Source organism: Haliotis asinina, chromosome 7 (genome assembly GCF_037392515.1).
Source record: "Haliotis asinina isolate JCU_RB_2024 chromosome 7, JCU_Hal_asi_v2, whole genome shotgun sequence".
Taxonomy (NCBI): domain Eukaryota; kingdom Metazoa; phylum Mollusca; class Gastropoda; order Lepetellida; family Haliotidae; genus Haliotis; species Haliotis asinina.
Window position 1 is genome coordinate 25,735,259 of NC_090286.1, and position 10,821 is coordinate 25,746,079.

The following is a 10,821-nucleotide window of genomic DNA, read 5'->3' on the forward strand; positions in this document are numbered from 1 at the left end:
TGTAATGGCGAAGGTAATAGGTGAAGATTTTGCCATTCATCTGTGAAAATGTAGCAATCTAAGCACATTATTTGCACTCCATTTTTTTACAATAAATTGTTACTGACTAGACGTTTTAAAGGTAAGGGTTCAATATACTACTCTCAGCAGGTTGAGCCACACACTTTCTTCAAATCTCTCTGGCTATTACAACACACAGCCTTCTAGTTATGGCGTCTACTTTCAAGTTTTATATCATGCCAAAGTATCTACATTTATATACAGTAATATATTTCTTTATTGAAAGAAAAACACATTCAGAAAATCATATTAATCAGAATTTATTGTTTTCAACAACACAAAATTCTCACAGTTCCAATATGGAAAAACATATCAGATGGCATTATAATTCAACAACTGACATTCTCCCAACAATATTGTGAAAGCTTAGGCCTAATTTCAGTTCGACACTATCTGAATTCTCTGAGTTTATATCAATAGAGTGAAGTCCATGCTCCATTTAACGCAGATTTAAATATCATGTTCAAGTCAAGAAATTGTGAGGGGTATCAAACAGCTGAATATGCATACAAAATAAATGGTTCAAGTCTGCAGGTTCCAGAATTGTGATTTTCAAGGGTTTGAATTTATTGAATTTCAGGATAGTCTGATGAATTTTCCAGAGAACAAATTCAATGATATTAGATTCAGGTAATAATAGGTAGTAAGTCAATTATACTTTTAACATACACACTGAAAAAGATTTTAGTGACCATGAATATTTTCAGGTATTTTTTTGTAAAAACAGACTGATCATTTCATAAAATTTCTCCCAAAATATTCATGATATCATATTCATGATATCGAACACCATGAGTTCAGGTTATGGTTTTGAATGCTTCAATTGGAAAATAAATTACAAAAAACAAAACATTGTAGAATGTACATTGAAAGAGCCCAGAATATTACAGCTATATTACATGGCTCCTCACTTAACATGTTTCAGTGTTTCATTAACAGTAAGGCAAAGGGACTGAGATTCTATGGATGAAATTTAATGAGAAATACACAGACCACAACAACTATAACAGTATCACAGATAGAAAAAAATGGTTAGAAAATGATGAATATATAAACATGTGTATATCACAATTCTGTAATACATTCACCATTATGTACATCCACATAAAAATGTTTATTGCTACAAAAATACATGAATACTCTGTCAATAAAATCGACTCAAAACAATGCTGGTTTCATCATCAGTCTAACACAGACCCAAACATCTATGGAAGTAATCTTGGAAGGAGAGCATATATGAAAGCTTTGTCTCATCAGAATGCCACATATCTGTTTTGTTTGACAAATTTTTGAAAACAATGAAAATAACACTGGTAATTGAGAGTATTCAAGAAACTTTAGGAAAAGAAGCGAGTGTTACTCTCAAAATAACATTAAACTTAATATCGGAAACAAAATGCCATTGGGAATTATTAAAAATACATGATAACAAAAATCATCGACCAAAAATAATATTAATTTCAAAATTACGAAAAATTGCCATATTTGCCTGTGACCATTACTGAATTTGAGGAAATTAGTTCAAGACATTTGTTCCTCATAAAATCAATAAAGTTTCAATTACACTGGCATTCCTCTGGTAAAACCTCTTAATTCATCTTAAACACAATGATTTTAACACTGGACGGATGTGAGGATGGACAGACTTGAGGACAAGTAAGTTTCCATCTACTAAATGCAAATATTCTATATCCATTTCCCAGCTGAATTGTAAATAAATGACTGTTTTCCGACTGTGAGGGGCCGATAGTGAGCTGCAACAACAAAAGAAAATACTCAATAAGAGAAGAGGCAATTACGACTGGAAGCTGAATTATTGAAGAGTTGTCTCCCTTAGAATTGAAACCATTTGCATATGAACTTGTTTGAAAAAAACCCATCCAATCACATGACTAGAAATATTTGGCTAATGACTTTCAAGCTCTTCACGAAATGGACTGTCTGTCTCAGTAAACTTATTTTGAGTTTCAAAACCAAGAGCCTCTTCACTTTACTAGTGTCAAATTAATTTTACCAACACAACAATGGAACATACAAAATTGTAAATCAGCAACATTTTCATTGTCTCATGAAACATAATTAGGCCAGATTAACCTATGGGTGACATAAATTCATAAAGTTTCAACAACTCTGACATTGCCAGTATGCTTGAAACACCACAAGTATCCGTAACTAGAAATCTAACGCCACTGAAAAAACATTTTCTCTATGTACAAAATTGAAAACTTCCACAGTGATTGGGTGAATATGGTCTTACACCACTTTTAGCAATATTCCAGTAATATTACAATGGGGGACACCAAAATGGGTTTCAGACATTGTACCAGTGTGGGTAATCAAACCTGGGCTTCGGGTTGATGAGCAAATACTTTAACTACTAGGCTACCGCCAGAGTATAACAGTAAAACACAAAAGGCAGAACAGTGAGACTACATTACCTGGTCCTGGCAAGTCCACTGTTAACATGTTGGCATCTCCTGCCCACCGATTGGATGCGGATACAAATGCTGCAGAGGACATATAGTGTTTAGGGGGCCCCTCGTAGTCCACCATGTCATAGCTACCTGGTCCAGGTGAGGGTGGGGCAGGGGGGAGGGGCATTGCTGGGGCTGAGATACACAAATAATGCTTCTTCCTGCAAATATCACATCAGAATTATGACTAATTTCACATAAGTGGATATTTCTCAAGTATGAAATGAAATTTGTCAAAGTTTGATTAAACACTGCTTTACCTTGAGCTCTGTCCTTCAGGGGTCCTGGACAACAAAATGGGGGGCCCAGACACTTAAATACTGTTATTTATACGTTTTTTGTATTGTGTATAATGATCATCACATAAATTATTACTGGAATAAAATTGCAACTAATCCCATAACCCAGCTTGTAGCAAACTAAGTGATAACTTATTGCTACTTAAATGGAATTTTTGCAAAAGGTATTTAGACTTTCTCTAAATGTGCTAATATATTTGAGGAATTTAGATCCTGTAAATCCCTGTTTAATTAACCAAAGTCTCACAAAATATATTTGAAATACCATCGAGGTACTAATGACTGGTACACAAATACCAGGTCTTTGGTAACCATATCATGTCGCATGTGGACAAGGGGAGATAACCAAATATTTTCCACTTCATGTGTATCCTCGCACAGAACTTACGGGAAAAGTTGTTTGTTGATCTGTTCTCGGTCTCCTGATGAAAAATATGCACCTGGCCCAGGAACCTGTCAACGGAAAATTCACCTCATAACATTTCCTATGGTATGTAACATTTTGCAAGGGTATAATGAATGAACAGCCGACAATTAAGAAAACAGACTTAGGACTGTATTCAAAACAGATGCCTGTCTACTAACACATAGCAAACATGTAATGATTTGAATGCTGGAGCTGCCTCTAGTTAATGTATAGTGCTTGAACATTCAAAGGAAATGACAATAAACCTAAAAATACATCATAAGACAATAAGTCTTTAGCATATATACAAAATGTACCATATAGTTTGAAACACTCCAAAGCCAATGTACAGATACTGTTAATGGTACAATAACCATGCTGCTTTTAGTATCTCACAAATGTTACTATTGATGATGCTCATTTTTCCAGCATTATTTAAAACACTGAAACGAAGATTACATTTTCTAAACCTTAACAATACGATTTGAATACATTTGCTCCCCATCATTTTTCAGAAATATTAGCAAAACAACTAAATGATCTGGCTTCAACAATCATCAGCTTACAGCAGGAGGATCTGCTTGCATTTGTCTCATTGTCTTGGACCGGAAACTGGAGACCGGAGCCTTCGGAGATCCATGGAGCAGGTCATCCTTCACTTGGTACTGCCCTGGGAGGAAGATCAACAGGTTCAGACCAAATGTCAGTCAGAATATACATATCCCCAGGATTGGGAAAGAGAACTTTGACAGTGGGCTATTTTCAGGATTATTGGCCATTTTCTGAAATTAGCATGGGCCACTGCCCATGTATCAAAAGTAAAACTCAAAATGTTAATGGGCTATTTATTATTCTAATGTGCCAAATGGTACATGGCCCCTGAGTTCCCAAACCCTGTATCCCTGAATATGTACATTCAGCATTACTGATGCTCCTTGTGTGATCACATTTCTATCTTACCTTCAGGTTTGTGTTATGTCCTTTAACCTCTTTGAGTCTCCACACTCAAAGACCTTTCAGATACCGTATTTCCTCTGTTAAGCACTGGGACTCTAATAAGTGCCGTGGATAAAGCAGTGCTTTAAGAAATAAGCGCCGGGTCTCTATTAAGTTCTTGGTATAGACCTTTGCATTTTTTCGCAAATGTATTCTCCCGTGGTTTACAATAAATATATTAAGGAACTGTCCCCTAAATCATAATTTCCTGTCATCCACATGGCATGGACTGGTATGTTAGTAAGCGCTGGGCCTCTAATAAGTAACAGGTCTGGCGGTCTGTGGACGCTTTCTAAGGAAATATGGTACATACAAAGCTGGTCCAAGACTGGGGTGTCATGACCGAGTGTTAAATCCTTAACCAGCCAGTAGCTAAGACAGAGCTGCATGGTCCATGTTTAACAAAGTAGCAAAGTAGAGCATTCATCGGGTTTTGTAGTCATTATTATCAAACTGGGCCTGGATTGCCTGATTCTGACTTGATTATGTCCGCTGTCATTGCTCATGACCCTCCTGACCAAGGTCCTAATCATGACCCTCCCGACCTAAGTTCTGCTCATGACCCTCCAGACCCAAGTCCTACTTATGACCCTCCAGACTCAAACCCTTCTCATGACCCTCCAGACCCATGTCCTACTTATGACCCTCCAGACTCAAACCCTTCTCATGACCCTCCAGACCCAAGTCCTACTTATGACCCTCCAGACTCAAACCCTTCTCATGACCCTCCAGACCAAAGTCCTACTTATGACCCTCCAGACCCAAGTCTTACACATGACCTTCCGGACCCAAGTCTTACTCATGACCCTCCTGACCCAAGTATTACTCATGACCTTCCAGACCTAAATCCTACTCAGGACCCTCCTGACCCAGGTGCTACTCAAGACCCCCCCTAGAGCAAAGTCCTACTCATGTCCGTCCTGACCCAGGTAGAGGAACTGCCATCTAACTTTTATCCCTTACCTTCCTTCTCAAACACAAAAAGGCTTCCAAAGTGGTGGCATTTTCAGAAATTACTTCTAAGACCGTTCTTATTATTCATCTTTCATGAATAAGACTTCACAGCTACCTTCGTATAAAGTAACCAAACGAGAGACTCTGGACTAAGTCAAATCAATGTTAGATAACTCACATGGGGCAGGCAGTGTAGCTGCTTCCTTGGTGTTCAAGAGATCTCTCTTTGACTGAGACTTGAATGCTGAGTCTGCACTAACATTGTTCACCTTGCCAGGATTGTATTTCAGCACCTGCATCGACAGTATAGAGGCACAACTAGAAATCAGTACAGATCATGTGTTTGTATGCATGGGGGAATCACGAATTACACTTATACTGTATCTGCTGAATGTCACCATCACTGCAGGTTTATTAATGAAATTTTATGACTATACAATACACACACTTTCACATGATACAAGGAATAAACATAACTCACTGGCCATGGCTTTATATCATTTTCAACAACTAGTCTTGGGAATTGGTTGAAATCTCACAATTGATGATTGCTTCATTTCCAATGAGCAATCATCAAATAATATTGGCTAGAGTAATTTTTCAGATTTTCTCTTTCAGTTTGTAATTGCAGGTAGGTATAACAGGATGCATCTTTCAAAATAATGACTCATATATTATGAACATGAACTGTCTGAAGTCTTCAAAAAGTGTTCAGTTAGTGAAGCATGTTTTCTAAGAATTAAACAATGTTTCTTTGTGAAGTTTTTCAATGACTTAAAAGAGTAGTTCCAAAATCATTTGTGTTTGATTAGGAGAAAATATGATCGATCACTTGGCCGTTTGGTCAGTGCGACCAATCTTCCATCATTTCAATTAACTGCAACACCGCTACCAACAAACTAAATCGTAGGTCAACATCACAAATAGGCTTAAGCAGTGTATCAGTGTGGGAAATCTAATCCAGGTCTCTAGCATAGCATGCCAACTGATAAATCAAAAGATTACCAACCATATGATATAGTCACATGAAATAGGCATAAAAACAAGAAGCACCTAGCATCAGAAATATGCCCCTGAAACAGGCTTCAGATTATAAAGCAAATATCATCATTCCTACTTCAAATGAACCACACAATCCTGCATACATACATTATACGAGTTTGGAGCAGGAATGCCATTCAGCTTGCTGAGCTTCTGAGCTATGGGTTTATGAAAAACACTTGATGTAGGAGCTTTATTGAAGTCTTTCTTGGTGACTAGTGTACTCTGTAAAGCATATAGCCCCGGACCAGGTGCACTGGATAGGTGGTACTTCAAGCCTCGCTTAGTCTGAAAACATTCACATTGAAACATGAATACACTTTTCAATTGTTCCATGACAATAAACAAAAATAACACCATAATGATAATAATTAACTATCATTCTTATAGATATTAATACATTAGATATTAATTCCTTGCCCAATCACTAAATCAGTGTTCAGAATGCTTTCCTCATCCAATCACAAAAATCACATTTTCAGAATGCTTTCCTCACCCAGTCACAAAATCACATTTTCAGAATGCTTTCCTCACCCAATCACAAAAATCACATTTTCAGAATGCTTTCCTCACCCAGTCACAAAATCACATTTTCAGAATGCTTTCCTCACCCAATCACAAAAATCACATTTTCAGAATGCTTTCCTCACCCAATCACTAAATCCTTCATCAGAATGAAGATTTTATGGATATCAACTTCTTTATATGAGAACACAACGTTTCGGAGTTAATGCTGTTGTGTTCTCATATAAAGAAGTTGATATCCATAAAATCTTCATTCTTATACTGAAAGAGACCAAATAATTTGTCATTATTTCTGCAATATGACATTACACAACTGCCTACCTTTGAAGCAAATCCTCCTGTTCCTTTCCTTGAGAAGGATGTACTCAAATTATCAACTTTATTGTGTCGTACATAACTTCCTGGACCAGGGGCTTCAGTCTGGAATAAATACAAAATACACAAGGATTGGGATAGAGAACTTTGACAGTGGGCCATTTTCAGGATTATTAGTCATTTTTTCCGAAGTTAGGATGGGCCACATCCCTTGTATCAATAGTAACCTTCAAAATCTAAATGGGCCATTTTTTTATTTGAACATGCAAACTGGTCCATGGCCCCTGCCTTTCCCGATCCCTGAATACATGAGAAGAGATATACCACAACTTACTTGAATACGGTTCAAGGATACTTTCATTATTAATATTGTTCAGTAATAACTAATATATGAAGAGTCAGCTTGATATAGCAGGAGAGCCTGAAGTGATGCAAATCACACGTGTTACTCCAATGAAGGTTGACAACCTGGGAAGGTAAGTAGGACAATAGTGAAACCCATGGCTATATGTTTCTGGCACTATTTATGATTCACTTGTGTATTCTGGAAAACCAACTGTATCCATTCAAGAATTTAGCAATGAAATAAATTTATGAAGGGCTCTATTTGCTAGAGTCGAATATTTGTGAATATGTTTAAGAGTGTTTTCACTTGGAACTAGTTGCTGTTCTTTTAAGTGAGATACACAATGTGGAATGTGGCCAAGTCTTCCAGTAGCATAAGAGACATAGACCAAAAGCCTGCTAGTGATGTATTGCTTTTGTTTGGTTTTATAGAAAATATCATTTAAATGTTTCCACTTGAAGTAAATACATTTCACGTTTGTTATTTAAATTAACAGATATCTGAGTTACATACTACATGTTTTCGACCCATGAAAATCCAGGTTAGAATTGGTCTTCAGTAACCAATACTTGTCGTAAGAGGTGAATAACACAATCCGGGGGTCAGACTTGCTGATTTGGTTTACATGTCATTGTATCGCAATTGCATAGAATGATGCTCATGATATTGGATTGTCTGGTCCGGACTCGATTATTTACAGACCACAGCTAGAATAGTACTGAGTGCTGTGTTAAACAACAAACCAACCAAAACCAACCTACATATTTCACTGACACATTAATCATCACTTGAGTAGTGAGTACTTGAAGTTAGTCCCTGATATCCAACAAAGTTTGCTAAAATTTGTGCTTATTTTATCATTATGATAACCATAATTTGTTTTATCATGAAAAAAGGTTACATTTTTTTTTCATTGGTAATGGTTAGTACTTAATTTGGTTAAAGGTCACATGCAACGTAAAACACAACTTTGCAGATTCTGGTACCTTTCGGTCTGCACTTACCGAAACAAATCATAAAAAATGCCAATTCAACCTATAAAGTTGAAAAAAAAGCGATGAAAAAAAAGCCAAAAATCGGAGTTCAAACGTTTCACTAAATTCCCCCCAGCGCTAGGGGGAAAACTGGTTCCAACAGCTGTGCTATAAGCGTACAATTATAAGCGTACAATCGCGATTCAAAAGTGCAATATTTTGTTCTTGTCCTTACTTCCCCCGAAATGAAGCCCTCGGGAACCCAGTCATAGCGGGTGGATATGCACTCAAGTGTAACGACGGCTTCCGATTGGTTGTTTCATTTGCTGATATGCTGAGGGTTCATTTTGTGTACAGAAAGATGATCTGTTTGATGGGCATTTTAGAAGTATAGCCAGTCACAAGAAAGTAAGATTCTTTATGGATAACAACTTCTTTTTGTGTACTTGATGCGTCGTTTCAGTATGGATCCATATACTGCTGTCAAACAAAATCATATACATGAAAAGAAGTCGTTATCCATGAAGAATGTATATAGAGATGTTGGGTTTGGAAAATAGATGTTCTCTGAATTTGCGCTCGATCCAATAAAAAATCATGTCAGTAGAGATGGTAAACTACTGCATGGCTGGAATCTGTCATTCGTCCAAGTACAAAGCAGGACTTGAAACTGACAAGAGTTTGCACCAGTTTCCGTCAGATCCAGTCATCCGAAAAAAATGAATGTAGTTTGTTTGCAACCAACAGACATAAAAACATGTCATGTGTATCACACGTGCCTAATTACATAATGTGGCAGACACGGGACTCGGGTGCACGAGTCATAAATCAACTTATTTTCTTTATGTCGTATAGTCTGATATGTGTTAAGTTCAAATTGCACGTGGTCAATGATTGAAGCTGTGTACTGCATGTTGTCTTTAGCAGACAGGCAGACAGACATATAGGTGTGAATAAACCAGACACTGAGCTTTCTCTGTGACAGAGACTGCTTACCACAATCAACAAGTTGTTTTACGTAACGAGTAGATTATTTACTTGTTTGTGTACACAACAAAGAGTAGACTACTGCTCATGACCTTAGACGCTGGGCATGCATACTGTTTCAAGCTCTGCGAACCTATTCACTGCGCATGCGTTATGGACAGCTGCTTCCAGATAAGCAGTAAACGTAATAATCTTACACCAGTTCAAATATTACAGAGCACTGACTCCATGAATTCTTTTCTTGAAAACACACACACGCATCCATAAACTTAGATAACAAAATAATGCCAACAGTTGTAACAATTAAATATCTTGCTAACTGAACTCACAATATTGGAATCAGACTGGAATCTCTTGGCCCTGCTGAGAAACCCCTTTTTGTCTGAGTTGTCTGTGACAATTGTCTGGAATTTTGTTGGGATTGAGGCATTTGCTGCAACGATGCCATGACCTAGGAAAAAAATATTATTCATAATCGTATAACAAACAAGAACTTGTTTTTTAATAAGAAAATAAACATTCATGTGTAATGGCATGCAAATATTATTTCAATTATGTCATTATTATAAAAATGCATTTTTAACAAAGCAAAGCAATTCTGTCTTTTCACACACATAAAATGAACTCATTAACTGTTCATCCTGGAATATATGAATACATTGATTCCTAACTATGAGTATCACACTAAATGCAGGGTATCTCATTTGAAAGCCCTAATCATATCAGACATGCAGATGCTCATAAAACTTCTGTCTGTCACATTTGCCTTGTTTGAAGGAGCATTAACAAGATATGGCAAATATACATAAGTATTCTGTTAACATTTTGCTTCATGTGCATAAAAACTGACTTCATAAAAATATCAGAAACATAGAAGCAGTAACCTAGTTTAGCAGTTAAAGAGTTTGTTAGAACACTGAAGATCGGGTCTAATTACACATTTGGAATAAATATGAGATATTCATCCCTGGGGGTCATCTGGCTGGTATAGTGTAAGCTGATTCTCAATTATACTGATAAGGATGTTATCTGTAATTGCAGCATGTCATGTGAGCCAGTGCTGAGAAACATAGGATCTGACTGATACCAAACAAGTTATTTCCGGAAATAAGGGGTAAATTTAATGAAATGCTTCTAAATCAATGACAGTAACACCAAGAAAAGTCATATACCTTTGTGGATATGCCCTGAAGGATTTCTACTATGAATCCTCCTAACATAATCTTCGTCTATCACTTTGATGCTGTCAGCCATATCTAAACATTCTGCCATGAAACACTTCCTCCCGGAAGTTGCTCCTGGGTAAATAGTTCTATGTTCCTTTTAGCGTGTTCGTTTCCATTCCCCTTTTTGAAAGCTGAAACATATTGTTCAAGATATGACATATAAAATTATCATGAAATATTTACAAATGGTATACGTATCAGATACTTTAGGTTTTATG

At 36.8% G+C, this 10,821-nt stretch overlaps 1 protein-coding gene across 1 annotated transcript; it reads right to left on the reverse strand.

Annotated features, from left to right (window-relative positions):
* Positions 1 to 299: 299 nt before the first annotated feature.
* On the reverse strand, positions 300 to 10,734 carry LOC137291886 (O(6)-methylguanine-induced apoptosis 2-like). Its single transcript, XM_067823433.1, has 9 exons — positions 10,550 to 10,734; positions 9,707 to 9,828; positions 7,077 to 7,175; positions 6,339 to 6,518; positions 5,368 to 5,482; positions 3,806 to 3,909; positions 3,222 to 3,286; positions 2,499 to 2,695; positions 300 to 1,814 (listed from the first exon to the last, which is right to left on the reverse strand). Exons 1-9 carry the CDS (start codon positions 10,647 to 10,649, stop codon positions 1,747 to 1,749), a joined length of 1,050 nt encoding a protein of 349 aa, XP_067679534.1. The 5' UTR covers positions 10,650 to 10,734; the 3' UTR covers positions 300 to 1,746.
* Positions 10,735 to 10,821: the final 87 nt, after the last annotated feature.

Coding starts and splice junctions, on each gene's coding strand:
- LOC137291886 (XM_067823433.1), bottom strand. CDS start 10,649: ATGGCAGAATGTTTAGATATGGCTGACAGCATCAAAGTGATAGACGAA. Junction 9,829..10,549: donor TTCAGGGCATATCCACAAAG/GTATATGACTTT, acceptor TTTTTTTCCTAG/GTCATGGCATCGTTGCAGCA. Junction 5,483..6,338: donor CTGCTCCAAACTCGTATAAT/GTATGTATGCAG, acceptor CTGTCGATGCAG/GTGCTGAAATACAATCCTGG.